Source organism: Mustela putorius, unplaced genomic scaffold, assembly GCF_011764305.1.
Source record: "Mustela putorius furo isolate JIRA1106 unplaced genomic scaffold, ASM1176430v1.1 tig00003875_pilon_pilon_pilon, whole genome shotgun sequence".
NCBI lineage: Eukaryota > Metazoa > Chordata > Mammalia > Carnivora > Mustelidae > Mustela > Mustela putorius.
The window spans coordinates 9,401,554-9,420,247 of record NW_025422026.1 but is presented as its reverse complement, the minus strand read 5'-3'; the positions used below and the strand labels follow the sequence as shown (position 1 = coordinate 9,420,247).

General features: G+C 52.6%; 1 protein-coding gene across 17 annotated transcripts in view; it reads left to right on the top strand.

The window, feature by feature from the left end:
• Positions 1-14,576, top strand: part of AKAP13 (A-kinase anchoring protein 13) — a 322,839-nt gene extending 308,263 nt beyond the window's left edge. For all 17 annotated transcript variants that reach the window (XM_045067346.1, XM_045067354.1, XM_045067353.1 and 14 more), the window contains 8 exons: positions 623-817; positions 3,594-3,755; positions 4,326-4,396; positions 4,809-4,853; positions 6,963-7,013; positions 7,680-8,129; positions 8,893-9,232; positions 10,060-14,576. In XM_045067346.1, coding sequence (XP_044923281.1) covers positions 623-817; positions 3,594-3,755; positions 4,326-4,396; positions 4,809-4,853; positions 6,963-7,013; positions 7,680-8,129; positions 8,893-9,232; positions 10,060-10,109 — 1,364 coding nt within the window. In that variant the 3' untranslated portion in view covers positions 10,110-14,576. The remainder of the gene's footprint in view (positions 1-622; positions 818-3,593; positions 3,756-4,325; positions 4,397-4,808; positions 4,854-6,962; positions 7,014-7,679; positions 8,130-8,892; positions 9,233-10,059) is intronic.
• Positions 14,577-18,694: the final 4,118 nt, after the last annotated feature.

Genomic DNA, 18,694 nt, shown 5'->3' with positions numbered 1-18,694 from the left:
AGAGACTTGTGTGCAGTGCAGGAGGCCGGCCAGGATGGAGCAGAGAGGAAGCCCAGGTGTCGCTCCATCATGGACGCTGGGGAGAGAACCAGTGATGCCCTCCAGGTGGGGGCGCAGAGGAGGGGCGCCTGGGGGGCTCAGTCCAATAAGCGTCCAATTCTTGATTTCAGCTCAAGTCATGATCAAGTCCCGTGTCCGGTGTCATGCTCCGCACACAGATTCCTGTTCCTCTCCCTCTGCCCCCCCCCCCTGCTCACACACTGTCCAGATAGACAGATAGATAGTTGGGTAAAATCTTAAAAAAAAAAAAAAAAATAAGAACCATCCATGCTGGAGAAGATGGAACACGGGCCTCCCTGGATCAGTAATGATGCAGACGCAGAAGAGAGTGGGTCGAGAAGTAAACGGGAGGTGGGGGAGTGCAAACGGTATGCAGGTTGGTTATGTCAAACTCTGGTTTTGTCTAGAAAGAGGCTGGATGGAAGGTGTCGCGCATGGAAGGGGGGACTAGGGTGAAGCTGCGCTCTCTGTCGTCCCACCAAAGACCACAAGGTGGCGCTCGTGTCCCGGTCATCTCTGGTGACACTCGGGTCACCAGACCTTTTCTCCATCCTCCGTGCAGAGCAACTCCAGCAGAAGGACCAGCAGATCCTCCTCCTCCTGGAAGAGAAGGAGATGATTTTCCGAGACATGACGGAGTGCAGCACCCCCTTGCCGGAGGATTGCTCCCCAACGCACAGCTCTCGGATCCTCTTCCGCTCCAACACAGAAGAGGCTCTCAAAGGAGGACCTTTAATGAAAAGTGCAATAAATGAGGGTAATTGCCCGTCTTAATCTCTTCCCAAAGTGCCTCATGCACCAACATTACCTACCAGATTTTACTTTTCCACTGTAAAATAAAGTACAGATCCAGAAAACAATCCAAGACAGGTATTTTGTTTAGTAGATTATCATCAGGGGAACACCTTGTAACTGCCACCCAGGTCCAGAAATAGAACGTGGCCAGACCCCAAAGTCCTCCCACACGGTCCGTCCCCGTCAAAGCTCCCTCCCTGCTTCCGAAAAGGAACAGGTGCTGTGACTTCCACGTTTGCATACCGATCGATGGCTAAAGGCCTGTTTGTAGACACTGTGGTCTTGCTTGTTTTTCATCGACCTTTCAGATTCCTAACCTCCAGGCCTCTCCACCAGCCCTTTCTCTTCCACATAATTTGTCTTTGAAGAATAGGAGCTGTTTGACCTAGAGTGTCTCTCAGAGTCTAGCTCTTACTCACACGAGCGCTCTCTTCTCCTGTCCGGGACTTCCTTCAGACCCACAGCCTGATGGAGAGGTTTTATCGCTCAGGCATGATCCCCGGGGTAAGCTGTGTCCTTGTGGTGCTGGGCTCCTTTACCAGAGGCGCAAGATAGCTAGCTGTCTTCTTTGTGGCATGCAGGAGAAGGAAGATAAAATGATAAACACTGGATTTTTTTTCCCCCTTTATTTACCAATTACCAGGATAATGAACTGATCTGGGGTTACCCTCTGAAGGTGACCCGTACGTTTTAGATGTTATTACAGACTCACGAATTTAAACCTGTCTGACGGTTTTCAAGTCGCTACAGTGATGATCTGTACTATACACCGGGAATGTTCGTGATTTGCCAACCAGCAGGTGCTTCTGATGGGACCCCAGGAGTCTCTGAGAGCTTCAGTGCTCTTTGGTGTATCAAGATGTTCTAGACTCACCTTGTTTTCTGCCCCAGATCTAGGTCCTTTCTCTAAGGAACTCTTGTTTTATAAGACCACAATCCTGGCAGTAGGCCCGGTCACTGCTGCTGGAGTTTTCATTGCGCTTGTCACTTCGCATGTCTGAGGCTCCTCCTTCAGCAGCTGTCCTGGGAAGGGTTCGTGAGAACACCGCGCCCTGGGTCCTCTCGCGGGTAGTAATCTGTACCGTGGAGAGCTCGCGAGTCCGCTCTGCGGGATAGGAGATGCTCGGTTCACATTTTCTTCCCTCGGGTGTCTTGGTTGCTCTTAAATAACATTCTTGCTTTTTCTCCTGGCATAAAGCAGCTGTCCGTGTGCGATCGTAATCTCAGTTCTCCCCTTGTAAGTCCCGTGCTTTCCGCCTGGGCGCCCTGAGAGCTATTTTCTCAAATTCAGGTACTTTGACCAGCATATGCCTTCTGTTGGGGTTGTTCTGGGTCGATGTTCTCAGGCTCACAGTCTTCCAATTTCAGAAAAGTATTCTTAAATTACAGCTTTTAGTGTTTTTCCTCTGCCCTTGTTTTGATTCTCTTCTCCAAGAACTCCCGCTGTCCACATGCCGGACCCCTCTGTCCTCCGCACGGGTTGCTCTCTTCACACTTTGCGTTCCCTTCATCTTTGTCATGCTCAAGTGTTCTTCCTTCCACCTTCTGGTAAGTCCTTTTCTGTCGGGTTGGTTTTGCTCTTGTGATCTAGTTTTCCTCTCTCAAATGATCATTTCTCTTTGTTTCCACTTCTTGGTGTCTGTGTTTCCTGATTCTGCCCTGGGTTCCTCCATGGCTGTGTCCGCTCCTGGCAGTAAGTAGCCCGTCCACTTCATGGACACGTGTCCCTGGGATGCGGTTAGCCCACGCAGGGAGTCAGGCCCCTTGTTCTTCCCTCGCTTGCTTTCTCCTTAGCCTTGTGTGGGATTTGACTTGGATATTTCCCAGTTGCTCGTTTTTTTTATTTTTTTGGTTTTTTTAAGATTTTATTTATTTATTTAACAGAGATCACAAGTAGGCAGAAAGGCAGGCAGAGAGGAAGGAGGCTACCTGCTGAGCAGAGAGCCCGTTGCGGGACTCGATCTCAGAACCCTGGGATCATGACCAGAGCTGAAGGCAGAGGCTTTAACCCACTGAGCCACCCAGGCTCCCCCCACCCCCCAGTTGCTCATTTTTACGTGAAATAAGCTTCCTAAGTTTTTAGGTGTAGATATCTTTTCTCACTTCACAGGACTCTGATTGTTCCCATGGAGTGTGGTTTGTGTTGTTGTTGTTGTTTTAAATACAATGGCTTCGTCCACTTGATTCCCTGCCTCTGTTTCCCTCCTTCATCCTTCTGGACCTCCTCTCTGGCTTCTCTCCAGCTCAAGCTTTATTCCGCTTTTAGCACTTCTTCCTTTCTGGGGAACCCAGCTCTAGAAAAGAGGCCTCGCTGGTCAGATCTGAGAATTGTGACCCTTGACTTCTCTGGTCCCTTGAACTCACTGTACCAGGGGGAAGAACCCTGCCAGCTTTAGGGCTGCTCTCAGATTGGCCCATCTTACTTCCTAGGGAACTCTTTCTGGCCACTTTGGGTATGACTCTAGAAGGCCATGCCCCTTCCAGTAAATTCCTTGGTCTTCCTCGTGTCCTTTCGAATTTCCTAGACCCTGTGTAAATAAGGCCGAAGGCTTCGTCTGTGAATTCCCAGTAGAATCCAGCTACAACACATACCCTGAGCTGAGACCTTTCTCTGAGCAAAGGAAGTCCCTAGTCACTCTGGAATTGTCTGATCGTGCTTCCTGTATATCTTGTGTGATACCATGAGATTTTCTAAGTAGAAGATGAAATGTAACTTGAGCATGTTTCCTTTTTTCCAGTGGAGATCCTTCAAGGTTTGGTGAGTGGAAGCCTCGGAGGCACGCTGGGGCCGGCGGTCAGTAGCCCTGTTGAGCAGGAAGGCATGGTGGGTCCTGTCTCCTTGCCCCGGAGAGCAGAGACCTTTGGAGGATTTGACAGCCATCAGATGAACGCTTCAAAAGGTAAATGATTTACCGGCGCCTGGCTGGCTTCGTCCATAAAGCATGTGACTCTTGATCTCAAGGTTGAGAGTTCAAGGCCCACGGTGGGCCCTAGGGCTTACTTTAAAAAAACAAAAACAGTAAATGATTTAGAATCCATACTCCTATAGGTGATCCCCAACCATCTCATACAACCAAAAATGAAATCCTGTTCCGGTAGCTGCCTCTCCCCTGTCCCAGTCAGTAGAAGTTTCACTGAAAGCTCCTTGAGTAGCTCGCTGCTAAAAACACTCAAGAACCTCTCTTTTCTCTCAGGGTCACATTTATTTTTAGTAAATGAAAAACAATTTCCTGGGACCTCAGCTAAGTTGTGACCAAAGGAGTAATGATACTCATTTTTCCTTTCTGCTTCTGATTCTTCTGTGGCCCTAAAATTCTTAATTATCACTTAGCTGTCCCCAGGTGGCTTCCCCCTTTTTGGCATTAATAAGATGTGGGAATACCATATCCCTGAGCTACAGATATTGTATTTTTTTCTTGGCTAATCTGTTTCACAACTTTAAAAAAAAAAATTTTTTTTGCTTCTCTCAGGAGGTGAGAAGGAAGAGGGGGAGGACGGCCAGGATCTGAGGAGAACCGAGTCGGACAGCGGTCTGAAAAAGGTAGTTCTCTAAAAGCTCTACACGCGTAATCTTTGCAGTTAGCCCCCTTGGATCTTGTTTTGGATCCGACTTGCTGTCATTTCCTACTTCAGGAGGAAAGCACATTTTGAAACAAACCCTACAATTAGCGAGTCCCGTGTTCCTGGCCATTCGGCCCCTTGGGCTCAGAGCCTCGTGCTACGCTCCTCGCCGCCCACGGCCCGAGCGGCAGGAGCTCCGGGTCCGCGGCCCGCACCGGCCTGCCCTCTCTAGGGGCTTCAGCTAAGTGCGGCCTCAAACCTTCGTTATTCTGCAGCGGGAAGCTGCGGTGGAAAAGAACGAAAATGGGAAGCCCAAGCATAATCGAGACACATATTGAACATTGTTTTTGCCTCAGGATCTTTTTTTTTTAATGCATGTTTTTGTTTTATAGGGTGGAAATGCTAACCTGGTATTTATGCTGAAAAGAAACAGTGAGGTAAGGGCATTACGAGTTATGTCTGAGAATAGGATTTTGTCATAATTGCTAGGCTGGGAATGGTCGTCTGTGTTTTGCTGTTACGAACAAGCTGACTCCTGGCTTCCGTGTGTGCACTTAGTGGTGGGGTCGCCACTGTCCTTACCTTGCTGTTTGCCTGAGCCCCGAGCATCGTCCTGGAAGTGTGCCAGACCATGGCCTACTAACACGGCCTCAGCTTCTCCGTCCTCGAGAAGCAGGCCTCTTGCTTTCTGGGAACACGTGCTGCCACGGCTGCTTGCCTGGCACTCGGGCCTGGCCCCGGAAGCCACAGGTGTGGATTGTGGCACCTCACCTTGTGGGTCACTGCGTGGTCATATCCTGTCCTGCCAGGACTCGAGTTGTGTTTTCTTCTCCAAGCTCTGCTCTTCACTCACTGTGTGTCCCTCTGAAAACAGCCTTAGTGTCCCTCTTGTTGGAGAGCTGACTATGGGGGCAGCTCCCTCTCCTTCCTTGCCCTCAGGTCTGCTGACCCTGTCGGGGAACGGTGTCTCTCCCGCTCGCGTTCCCACTCGGGTCCCCGCTCCTTGCTCCACCAGCACATCCGTCCCCAGGCGCCACCCTCTGCAGACTGGCATGACTCAGGGTGTGCTCGGAGTGTGCGGCCTTAATACGTGACGCTGGGCTTGTGGGGCGGCCCTGTAAGGGTGCTCGTGTGTTTCTTTTTGCTTTTAACATAGTATCATAAGGCCCTGAGCAGATTTGTTTTAAAATTTTAAATTAAAGGGAACTTTTTTCCCTTGTCCCCCCTAAGACGCAGGAAGGTATTTTCCGTGGGTTGGCCTGGCAGTGTAAACACTGGCCCCTCAGTGTGTTTGCCTTAAACCAAATCCACTTACTCTCACACAAACTGTTGCTCTGTCTGCTACTTGAATGAAATTTCACCCATATTTTTCTGTTCCATGACTCCCTCCCCCCCGTATTTCATGACAAGGGGTCAGATAAGAAATTACCGGACCAGGGCTTTTCGGGCATTCCAGGGCGGGTAACACTGCGGATGCCCAGCCACAGTCCGCTGGTCTTTGGTGACCTCTTTTATTAAGAAGAAACTGAAAAGAGGGTAAAAAGTGTGCTCTCAGAAGAGCTAAGCTTAATAATTAAGTTTTTGGTGTTTGGTTCTAAGTACAGTTGATCCTTGAATAACATGGGTTTGAACTCCCGGGTCCACTTCTAATATGCAAGTTTTTTAAATAAATAGAGTGCAGTGCTGTAAATGTGTTTTCCTTATGTTAACCTTCTCTTCTTCAGCCTACTTTTATAAGAATACAGCCTATAGTACACATACCATATAAAGGTATGTGTTAATGGACTGAGTTATGGATAAGACTTCAGGGCAACAGTGTAGGCTATTTGTAAACTTTTTGGAGAGTCAGAAATTATAAGCAGCTTTTCCACAGTGCAAGGGATTCATGCCGCAAGTCCAGCATTGTTCAGGGGTCAGCTGTGTCATAAAAGGAACATGTTCAGAAACAACAACAAAATGAGTAAAATAAGTCCACCCCCAAGAAATAGGTATTGTTAAATGCTGGGTGTTTATATTTCCATCCTTTTCTTCTACACAACGTATATTTATGTGTCTAAGTCTGTGTGCGTGTGAATTGTACAGAAATAGCTTTAACATATCATTCACAGCTGTACCCCCTGCAGCTTCGTGTCCTTTTTTTCTCTTAACACGTTAGAAGCACCTCCCCAGCACCCGCATGCAGAAGCCTGCACTGTAAGGGCTGCGTGCTGCTCTGTGGCTGCCGTGGTTTTACTTCCCCTGCAGTTTCGCGGGGGACTTGGTGCACTAAGAACAGCTCCGTGCGGCGCTGCTCGAGAAAGACGTGCGTGTGGCTGCCTGCATGCTGATGGCCTCCTGCACCGTTGTCCCGTTGTCCCGTTTGCTTGACCTCGTTTTGGGTCTCTGGGCCATCCGTACCTGCTTACTCTCTCTGGTGCTTTCAGTCCGGAAATACTCCGTTCAGACGCGGCCCCTTGCTGTGGGTTGGGGGTTGGCTCATGACGCCCGCGGGGTGGTGGGTTCGGAGACTCCGTCCTGAGGGCTGTTTCCCTTGCTTCCTTTCGCAGCAGGTCATCCAGAGTGTCGTTCACCTCCACGAGCTTCTCAGCGCGCTGCAGGTACGGGCCTCTCTCTCTCCCCTCCCTCCCTCCCTCGTGTCCAGAGAAGCTGCAAGGGTAGTGTTGGCAGGGACCTTCGAGGTCTAGGGGTAGCTCGTGGGTAAATGGGGCCCTCGGTCGAGACACGATGGGCTGTCATGTTGAGAAAGGGTACAATGTGCAGCGCTTTGTCTTTGGCCTTGGAAGGTAGAACCGATGAATGACGGGTGAACGGACCTGGGAGATTACAAGAATAGGTGCTGTAGCCTTGGGGCAAAGCCTGAAGTGCTGCCTGGTTGGGTGCTTTGTTTAGCGTGATTGTGAGTTTCCATCTCTGTGCAGTTTGTGGTGAGGGAAGTCCTCCCCCAAGTAACTGCTACTTAGCACTTTCTGGGAATTATCCTCAAACTGTGCCCACTTCCTTTCTCCGGGCTGTACCAGATCCAATTCCTACTTCCTCCCACCTCCAGAGCACACACAGCCCCCACCCCGGGCAGTGTCAGCAGCATGTGACCAAGTGTAACGAGGCTCTGGGTCCCCACACAGTTGACATTACTTTGGGCTCAGTTGGGGGGGCGGGGGGTGCTCCTGACTCCAAGGTTGGAGCGGAGCCCTGGAGCGGACATGCCGGCACGCGGAGGGCCGGGGCCGACCAGTCGCAGCTCCCTCCACCGCTGTCCCCCGCAGGGCGTGGTGCTGCAGCAGGACAGCTACATCGAGGACCAGAAGCTGCTGCTGGCCGAGCGCGCGCTCACCCGGAGCTCGTCGCGCCCCAGCTCGCTGGTGGAGCAGGAGAAGCAGCGCAGCCTGGAGAAGCAGCGCCAGGACCTGGCCAACCTGCAGAAGCAGCAGGCGCAGCACCTGGAGGAGAAGCGGCGGCGCGAGCGCGAGTGGGAGGCGCGGGAGCGGGCGCTGCAGGAGCGCGAGGCGCGGCTGGCGCAGCGCGAGCAGGACGTGCGGCGCGGCCAGCAGGACCTGGAGCGGGAGCACGACGAGCTGCAGCTCCGCAAGGGCGCCTACCAGTGCGACCTGGAGAGGCTGCGCGCCGCGCAGAGGCAGCTGGAGCGGGAGCAGGAGCAGCTGAGGCGGGACACCGAGCGGCTCAGCCAGAGGCAGGCGGAGCACGACGCCCAGCAGGTGCGGGCACCCTCGGGGAGGGCTGGCCGGGAGGGCGGAGTCCGGGGCGCGGAACCCGGGGAGGAGGGGGGAGCACGCTGGCCCGGCTGTGCGCCTCACTCGGCAGCTGCTCCCAGGGGAAGCCCCTCGGGGATGAGCTTCAGTCGGGGGCATCCGTGCACCCGTGGCCGACCCGCCTGACGGCGGATGCTCGTCCTGTGCTGCCGTGGGGTTGGGGGCCCACGTGCCCCCCGGGAGAGGAAGTTCAGGCAGCCTGTCCCAGGGGCGCGGCGCAGGGTCTGCAGGGAGCACCCGCATCCCATAACGGGGCAGGGCCGTGCAGGGGGCGGCACCCGAGGCGGGTTTCACCTCCGGCTCCCCACTCCCCTCGAACGGGACAGGCTCCCCCACGCCCTCAGCCCTGCAGTAATTCTGTAGGGAAGCCAGTCTTCACCCAAGCAGCCCTTTTCTCCAGGGAGTAGGGGGTTCCTTTCTGCGCTGCCTCCCGCAGGCGCTATGAATCCTTCGGGGTGCGGACATGCGGTACCTGAAGCACCGCAGTAGTGGGTCAGAGCTGATGTCTGCAGCACTGTCCCCGGTTCCACGTGGGGGCTGCGCAGAAGTCCTGGATCCTTCTGTGGCAGGGGCCCGTGGCATCCAAGGAAATGGGTACACGCCAGGCTGAATGCCACCCCCACAGCTGACCTCAGCCAGCGTGGAGTGAGCGGACCCCAGGGCTGCCACCGGCCCCTGACTCAGAAACTCTGGTTCTGACCCGGCGCAGGTGTCACAGCAGCACCGCAAGCTGCTGCGGATCCCGTCCTTCCTTCCCAGCCCGGAGGAGCCCCCCTTGCCGCCTGTACCTTCCGTGGCCAAATCGGGATCCCTGGACTCGGAACTCTCGGTGTCCCCAAAAAGAAACAGCATCTCTCGGACACACAAAGATAAGGGGCCTTTTCACATACTGAGTTCCACCAGCCAGCCAGCCAGAGGCCCAGAGGGTCAGAGCCAGACCCCCGCGCCCGCGCCCGCGCCCGCCTCCACACGCCTGTTTGGGTTAGCGAAGCCGAAGGAGAAGAAGGAGAAGAAAAAGAAGAACAAAGGCGGCCGCTCTCAGCCCGGGGGTGAGTGACACGCGTCAGGGCTCCCCACCGCCACGTTGCTCCTGGGTCCCGAAGCGGGGGGGCAGGGTTCGACGGAGGGGCCCATCCGGCTGTGTCAGAGCCGCACCGCCGTCCCCCCGAGCCCACGTCCCTGCCTGCCGAGGGCGGCCCGGGCTCCCGGCGCTCCCGGCAAGAACGCTGGCTCAGCGGGCATCTCGGACCCCCTCTGTGCACCCGGGTGCCAAGGGGAGAGCGCAGGTCTCGGTTTGGGGGCGTCTGTTACCCAGCGTGGGGGCTGAAACTCACTGCAGTGAAGACCGAAGTTTTCCCCGCTTTTCTGTAGGCCTAGTCCGGTCATCAGTAGAACTAGTACTTGGTGAGCATTGCCCCAGGTCTGGTTAACCCTGCGGGTGGCCGTGTGACGTAGATGACACCAAGACCAGCGAACGTGGCTGCCCGCACCAAGCTCGTGATCAAATCCCAGTCACCAAGGCTCCCCGCGTGTGCAGCCCTTTCCCCAAGTCCTCCCTCGGTTCCTTCTCGTCAGGATTGCTCCCTCCTGTCTCTGGGGGAGATCAAAGAGAAGTTTCCGTCTCGGGGCCTGTTTGTTTGTGAATAGCAAGTCCACTGCTTTGTCCAGCTGAAGGGTCCCGTGGACCAGCAAAGGGTATCAGAGGACCTCGAGCTCCTAACCCAGTCCGGGAGCCCTGGTGGGCAGGAGGGGGGTGACTGCCCACCAGGCCAGCATGTGCTCCCTCCTGCAAGACTCCGGCTGAGGGGGTAGGGGAGGGAGTTCAATGAAGAGCAGTTTTTTCCTGAAGTTTCCTCCTTGCTTTCCCCTTTCCCAGAGGGCCCTATGTCAGAAGTGCCCACAGAGGGTGAAGAGATCTTCTGCTGACCCTGCCCTCTGCCATGGCTGCCGCCTCCTGTCCTGGCCCATGGTCACCAGCCCCACCTCTCCTCCTGGTCCTGGGTGTGGTCTCTTACCTTGGACACAGAGCTGCCCCACAACCCAGATCTCGAAGGTCAGGGTGGGGCAGGAGACCCGGGCTCAGCGGCTGCCTGCAGCTCACGCCGACAGTAGACGGCCCCAGAAGTCCAGGCGATGGTTTCAGACACGTCAGGAGTCTCTAAAGGCTGAAAGAAGTGTGGAACTGAGGTCTGAAGTTCTACCTTTTGAGGGACACAAGCAACAGGCAAACGGCAGATAGTTTGGACTTGGTCTGTGTACATAGTTACCCTTCTGCGTATACATGTGGGGTGCGCCAGAATTAGGCACCGTCTGTAGCGGAGGCCTGGTCAGCTGGGCACAGGAGGTGCCACCTGGCCCTGCTCCAGGAGCACGCGGGCACTCGCCTCGTACCCCCCCTAGTCGTCCAAGGTGGTCCTGTCACCCTGCCCCGTGCACACCTCCTCCCTTTCTGCATGTTTCATTTTAGAAGGGATGGCACACGTCTGTGAAAACCAGTAAGAGAAGGGGTGATGTGGTTAAAAAGCATATATATAGATAGATAGATACATATATATGTGCATGTGTGTGTACATATATACATGATCTATACCACCTTCATTTTGGTGTTTGTCATTTAAAAAAAAAAATCTGTAATTTTAACATGAAATCCAAAGAAATTATAGTCTGGCTTTCCAGATGTTTGCCCGCATACTCTGGGCGTAGATGAAGTAGAGAAGTCTCCACGTCCTGACTCCTGCATGGTGACACTTTTTGGTTGTCACTGACCCCCAGCCTCCTTAATACCATCCCGAGGGCAGCGGCTGCCGCGGCAGCAAGGTGGTCCCCACCCCTGCACTAGGACAGTGGTCCCCGTCGGTTCAGGGGAAGGCGTTCGGCCCCTCTGTCGTCGTCGTCATTTTTAGACCAGTTCAGCCCGAGCGGTAGCTGGCCCCGGTGTGGCTGGGAAACGTGCTCGTTCTGTAGCGGGAGGCCAGGGCAGAATTTGATTTCTTGAAGTCTTTCTCTAATCTAAAGGTCTGTTGGTTACTGTACTCCGCCCCCTCGAAGGTGTGTCCCAGACGCAGCCTGGTTTCCCTTCTGTCTCCCGCGCTGGCGGGGATCCCTGACTGCTGGAGGCTCGCGGCCAGTGCTGGAGCGGGACGGTTCCCGGAGGTCCTCGAAGCCCCCGGCTCCCTGCTGGACTCCATACTCCCCCGCGGGCAGACCCTGGAAAAGTCTGTGCTTTCAGTGTGCCCTTCCTTCCTGCTTTTTGCCTCTCAGGAGCATGGGTCTTTGAACATACTTTTTAAAAAAACAAAAATCTGTAACTCGGTGCTTGTTGATGAATTGCAAGCTGGCCTTGCAGGTGGAGATATTTATCTTTCAGTTTATTTGAAAGAGGTCTGGTTTAAAACTGTTAGCTTAGACTTATTTATTGTGTGTGTGTGTGTGTGTGTGTGTGTGTGTGTAAGGGTGAACATACCAGCCCAGCGGTTCCCGCCGTCTGGTCGATGCAGAACGTGAACAGCGCTGCTCGCTCCTCTGCGTCTGTCCAGGTGCCTTGAGGGCCCAAAGGAAGGTTAAAGGTTGGGGGAGGGGAATCCATTTCCTTCCCTCTTCTCACCCCCACCTCCTCCTCGGATTGAGGGATGTCTTCTCCCTTGCCTGAGTCAAGAGACTTGTCACCTGGGAGTTACATTCACCTGTTTGCGTCTCAGAAATCTCTTAGCCTGCAGAAGCAGACTGTAAGAACAAAACCAGCTAAGCTCCTCCTCTTTCGAACCGCGGTATACCCCCACACACACCCTGGGCAGTGAAAAGATGGGTTACTTCCTGGCCTTAGTCCACCCAGCAACGAGCCACAGCCACGCCTGCCACGGTTCTCCTCAAAGCACATGGCGTGCGGGTCTGTCCCCCTCTGGGGCTCGCCGTGGGCCGCTGGAGGGAACGGCACCAGGGCGGGAAGCCTGCGTCGTCCTCGGTGTCACCTAGGCCAGGCCCCCATGTTCCCTGAGCTCGCACTTGGTGCTGGCGAGATGGGCCCTCACGTCTGCGCCACTGACATGCTGTGGACCCGGAGTTTCTGGCCCTGCTGACCTGTTTGGCGGCAGCTTGAGAGTGTCTTTTATGCTCAACTAGCTCTGAGGTTTGGGCTGCTTTGCGGGTGATGGTGGTGGCATGGCCTGCGCCCGCCCGCGAGTCACTGAGCTCGCTCAGGTTCGGGGCCGACCGTGCAGAACCGGATTTGGAGGGGAGCCTCCCGCGTCCGCCCCCCCTGCCCACCTTCATCGGAAGCCCAGTCCGCAGCGCAGAGAGACAACGGCTTCCTGAGAGCCGCGCTGGGACAGGTCTTTCTCGTCCCCTCTGGAAACTGAACTCCGGGACCTCCTCTGCTGTGCTTGGAGAGCTGCCGGGGTTGTTGCTGCTTGGGCTTGTCACCTTGAGAACCACTCTGGTTCCGGAGTCTGAGGTCTCGTCTGGGCTCTTTTCTTGTGAGAAGGGGTCGTCTGCCCGGGGGACTCGAAGGCCGTTCGCTGTTGTGTCCTCCGGGAAGCAAGTGCCTGACGCCAGCCGGAGCCCCCAGATTTCCGGAGTCTAGTGAAGTTCCTGGAGGGAGGCTCAGTTCTGTCTCAAAAATTCTATCATCTCAGAAGTCGTCACCCCAGTCGGGTGACATGCACTTTAAATGCTCTTGTCTGTTGGCTTATTTTTGGGGACAATCCGCTGTGTGAACTTTTCTTCTTTGAAAACAGAGGGTTAAAAACGTGCAAGATGCCATGATTCAGCCTTTGCCAACATTCCATTCTCTACCCCATGAGAGCGATCTGTGGGGAAGAAATCCTTAGCAAGATTTGTTGTTGTTTTTTTTTTTTTTGAAAAGGTACGAATCTTACCTTTCTCCCTCTTACGCCTCAGGGTAGCACCACTGACGTCGTCTCTTTGAGAAGAGAATGTTCCCCTCATTCTCTTCCTGAGCCCCTAGGAGCTAGCAGGAAGCACAAATTTTCAAGACCCTTGGGGTTTGTTGTACCTTTCCTGGGAAGGGGGGCAGGTGTGGGGGTGCAGGGGTTTAGTAAGGTAGACTCTGCCTTAAGCGAGGGGCAGAACCATACCTTAGAGGCCAGGACTTGATCCAAAAGTTGGGGGTTCACAGAAGTACTTAATATTTCATTGCTTGGTCTCTAAGGCTTCTCCATGGCCAGTTCTCTCTCTCTGAGGATTTGGGCATTTGCCCCAGGGAGGGCGCGGAGGGGGCTGAGTCCACTCCAGTGCTGATGGGTGACGGGTTGTGCCCAGGCCAGCCGAGCCCTGGGAGGGTGTTGGAGACACTGTTCTGGTGATGGGCCTCTGGCCGCACACACGTGGCTTGGAGGGGCCCCCAGAGGGGATCCGCAGTCTTGGCCTGTGGAAGCCCAGAACCAGCCCTGTAGGTTCGACAGCCGTGGTTGAGTGACACGTGTGCCTCGCGCGCCCGCCTTCCGGCTGGACACCCACGTGCCAGTGGTGCTGGGCCCGCGTCCTAGCCCCGCGAGCTCTCTGACACACAGAGACGAGGGGAGGGCAAGGAGTTCGTTGTGGTTTGCGTCTTTTTTCTTCCAACATCGCCTAACATTCCTAGTTAACCAGAGCTTTGGGATCTACTGCCTGCTGGCCAGGTTTTAAAGTGGAAAGTATTTTAATGCTGCCATAAAAGTAAAATCAAAAAAACAAAAACAGAAAAAAGGAAGGGAAAAACAAAGGCTTCTTTCCTTGTACTCCTCTAATTTGTCAGAAGATTGACAGGCCTTGAATGAATTCTCCGTCTCGCTAAGGTTGAAAGCCGGGCAAACCCAGCTGGCGAACGGCCTCCAGCCCCACGCCCCCCTGCTCTGCACACCCCGCCGAGCCCGGCCTGTGCCAGGGGCCCCTCTCTGCCGCAAAGCAGAGGGTGCTGTCCCCCCAACCCTGCCCCTTCACCCCCGATACTCACCCAGCTTGAGCTCTCCGGCCTTTCGCAGCCACCCGCCAGGGGCCCGTCCGGTCAGCTTGCCCATGGTCATGGTTCAGCCTGTGGTTTCCTGTGTTCCTTACCCGCTGCGGGCGTGCGAGACGCCCGGACTGCAGGAGGGCGATTACCGTACACCTCATACCTCTGCTTTTGTGGTTTTCAACTGCTAGACAAACATTTCTGTGCTAGATTCTTTTAAATAAAAAGGGGTTAAAACCCAGATGCTGTATATTAATTTGTAATTATGTATAAAGTAAAGCAGTTTTAAACTGTAAAAAAAAAAAATTTTTCAGTGTGTTTTCTGGGATTTTGCCACAACATACTGGCATTGTATTTTATTTATCTTCCTGTCTAGTTACTGGCTTCGGACTCTACTTGTAAAGTCCCCTCCACCCTTTCAAAAAATAAATGTCCTGTAAGTCTCATCTGTTGCCATGTCATGTTCTATCCCCGTGGGTTGCCTGGAGAGCGTCTCAGAATAGTCTAGGCTCCCGATAAAGGGGCATCCCCCACTCCAGTAAGAGCCCCCTCCCCAAAGAGAACTTCTGTTTCTAATGTCCCTCTGGGAACAGGAGTCTGTAAACACTCAGCAGCTCCTTGGAGACATTTTCCTGGGGCCCAGATGCAAACCAGGGGGCCAGCCTCAAGTCATGGGATCTGTGCCTGGAATCAAAACTATTTCCAGTCAAATCAGTGCAGTAAAATCGTCCTTTGTCATAGATTCTACTCTGTCAAAAGAATTAATGTGAGTTTGCCTTGTTTGACAACTTTCTCCGCCCCATATGACCCCCCAGGAGGGGACTTTGGGGGCACTGGCAGAGTAGGAGGACCCTAAGCTCACCCCGTTCCACAGACACGACTTCGTAACAGTCACATCAGTGCAAAGAGACCAAAGACCGGTTCCACAACTAAATGTGGAAATGAGGCCAGATCCAGGAGGGGAGGAAAGGGAGAGACACTGTGGGGAGTGAAACAGATCACAGCCGTCCACGGGAGGGAGGGAACATGGCCCAGAAGAGGGGAAAGAGACCATCGCACCGGGGAGCCTGCACAGGGAAGACGAATCCCCGTGACATTTTGCTTTGAAAGCCAGAAGGGCTGAATTTCCCAAGTTCTTAGAACCAGTGGGACTTAGAACCCAGAACCCAGACCATTAACAATCAACCAGCTTGGCTCTGGGAGTCTGGAGGGCAATAGGAAGCTGTGTCCTCACCCTTAAAGAGACAGCACGACAAACAGCCCAGGGAGATAGTGCTGGATCAGCATTTTGAAACACCTTCCCCACCCCCGGGACCAGAGCAGGGAGAGTTATTTACTAATCTCCGAGCATGTGCAGGAGGGGCAGAGACCACTGGGGACTCTTCCAGGAACAAAGGAGCTGGCAGAGGCCATCTCCCTCCTCTGCCCCCCAGCCTCAACACACAGCCACCTTCTGGAACCAGGGAACCAGGGAGCTGACCTTCACCCCCCAACTTGCCGACACCCCACCCCACTCTCCCTGCACTGCAGCAGACCCTCCCCCTCCAGCCAGGCCTGCCTCAGTCCTGGCGCTGCGGTCCCCGCCCCCAGAAGACTGCGAGAACCCTGCCAACACTTCCGGTCCTCTCCCCGCGCGCTTGGCCGATCTGCCCCCTCCAATCCGGCCAGCCCGGGGCCCGTGGCTGCAGGCCCCTTCCTGCAGAGCACCGGCACACAAACCTTGCTAACACTGCACGTCCCGCCCAGCACTCTTTGGAGATCCACACCCGCAAATACACTCTGCGTAGGCACCCGTCCAAAGGAGTGCCACGAGCCGCAGTGTGCAAGCAGCCCGGACTGGAGCCAGCACCACTCCAAAGAGACTCCTGCCCCAGGGAGAGAAAAAGGCAACCATATACACCAGTCCGGCTGCAGCCCCAGCAGTGGGCTGGGGACAGACACCTGGTCGGACTACAGGCCCCACCCAACAACAAAACCTCAGGGCCAACACAGGGAAAGTGCCCTATAGTTTGGTGATACTACATCTCTGGCAAACGTCTGGTCTGACTCAACTCGAGCCCAGGGCAGCACCACACTGGCCCACTAATAGTACAGGGACCAAACTGTGCCCTCAGCAGAGCAGAGAGAGCCACTGAGGGTGACTGACTGGCGAGAAGAGAGTCAGCCACAAACGTAGGCTGCGTGCAACACACAGAGACCCACCACCACCAAGGGGCACCTGGGTGGCTTAGTCTTTTGAGCATCATACTCTTGATTTAGAATCAGGTCATGATGCTGGGTTCACGAGACTGAGCGACACATCAGGCTCCAAGCTCAGCACTGAGTCTGCTTGAGATTCTCTCTCTCCCTCTCCTTCTGCCCCTCCCCCTGCTTGTGCTAAATAATAATAAGTAAAAAAAAATTTTTTAAAGGAGATACCTTTGAAGCTCCCAGGTTCTGTACTCCAGGGCACCACAGGCCCTGTTCTTCATAAGGCCACTACTTGCAAGAGTGGGAGACATAGGTTACTTTCCTAATACAGAAACAGACACAGTTAGACAAAATAAGGGAACAGAGGAGTATATCCCAAATGAAAGAAAAGGACAAAAATCTCAAGGGACCTAAATGAAATGGTAGTAATATGCCTAACAAAGAATTTCAGGTAATGACTTTGAAGATCCTCACTGGACTTGAGAGTGGGGGACCTCACTGAGGCCCTTAACAAAGAGAGAGAAAACATAAAAAAGAACCAATCAGAGATGGAGAACTCCGTAAATGAAATCAAAACTACATTAGATGGAATAAATAGACTGAGAGGAAGCAGAAGAACAGATCAGTGACTTGGAGGACAGAGTTGTGGAAAGCAATCAAGCTGAGCAGGTGAGAAGAAATATACAGCATGAAAATTGACTTAAGGAACTCAGCAATACTATCAGGCATAACAACATTCACATTATAGGGGTCCCAGAAGGAGAAGACAGAAAAGGCAGCAGAAAATTTGCTTGAAGAAATAACTGAAAACATTCCAAATCTGGGGAAGGAAACTGAAATCCAGATCCAGGAGAGACAGAGACGTCCAACAAAATTAACCAAAGAAGGCCCACATGAAAACAGAGAAATTAAATGGCAAAAAGCAGTTGACAGCGACAGAATTTCAAAAGCAACAATGACAAAAAAAAAAAAAAAAAAAAAACCCAGTTACCTACGATGGAAATCCCATTAGGCTATCAGCTGATTTTTCAGCAGAAACCTCAACAGACCAGAAAGGAGTGGAATTAAATATTCAAACTGCTGAAGGAAACCAACCTGCAGCCGAGAATATTCTATCCAGCAAGGCTATCATCCGAATAGAAGGAAACCGAGTTTCTCAGACAAAAACTAACATAGTCCATGACCACTAAACTATTCCTACAAAAAAAAAAATATATTGAAGAGTGCTCTTTGAGACTGTGGACTCTGAGAAATAAACTGAGGGTTTTGGGGGGGGTGGTTGGGTGAGCCTGGTGGTGGGTATTATGGAGGGCAAAAATTGTATTGCATGGTGCACTGGGTGTGATGCATAAACTGAATTCGGGAACACTGAAAAGAAATTTTTAAAAATAAAAATATTTTTAAAAAGAGGGCTCTTTGGAAAGGAAAGGTCATAAATAGGAGTAAGAAAAATAGGAAGCACAAAGGCAGTAAGAATATCTGTAAAAATCAGTCAAAGGACTCACAAAATAAAAAGATGTAAAGTATAACACCATAGACCTAAAATATGGGGAGGAGAGAAATAAAGAATGGGTTCAAACTTAAGCAACCATCAACATAATATAGACTGCTACATGTCAAAGATACAAAGCTATTGGTAACCAGGAATCAAAAATGACTAACACATTGCAAAGAATAAAGAGACCTTTCTCTTTATTCTCTAAGCATATCACTAAACACAATCAGCAAAGCATGTGAGAGCAAGAAAAGACAGGATCAAAAACTATCACAAAACAAGTAACAAAATGGCTAACCAAAATGGATAAATACAAATCTATCAATAAGTCCTTTGACTTAAATGGACTAAATACTCCAAAAGACACAGGATGACAGTATAGATTTAAAAAAAAAAAAAAAGACCCATCTGTATGCTGCCTACAAGAGACTCATTTCAGACCTAAAGACTTCTGCAAATTGAAAGTGAGGGGCTAAAGGGCACCTGGGTGGCTCAGTGGGCTAAAGCCTCTGCCTTCAGCCCAGGTCGTGATCCCAGGGTCCTGGTATTGAGCCCCACATCGGGCTCGTGATCCCAGGGTCCTGGGATTGAGCCCCACATCGGGCTCTCTGCTCAGCAGGGAGTCTACTTTCTCCTCTCTCTCTCTGCCTGCCTCTCTGCCTACTTGGGATATCTCTCTCTCTCTCAAATAAATAAATAAATAAATCTTTAAAAAACAAAAAAGAAAGTGAGGGGCTAGAGAACCATTTCTCAAGCAAATGGATGTCAAAAGAAAGCCAGTGTAGCAGTAGTTACATGGGACAAAATAGACTTTTTGAAATAGACTTTAAAACAAAGACTATAAAAAGAGGCAAAGAATACTACCATATAATAATAAGG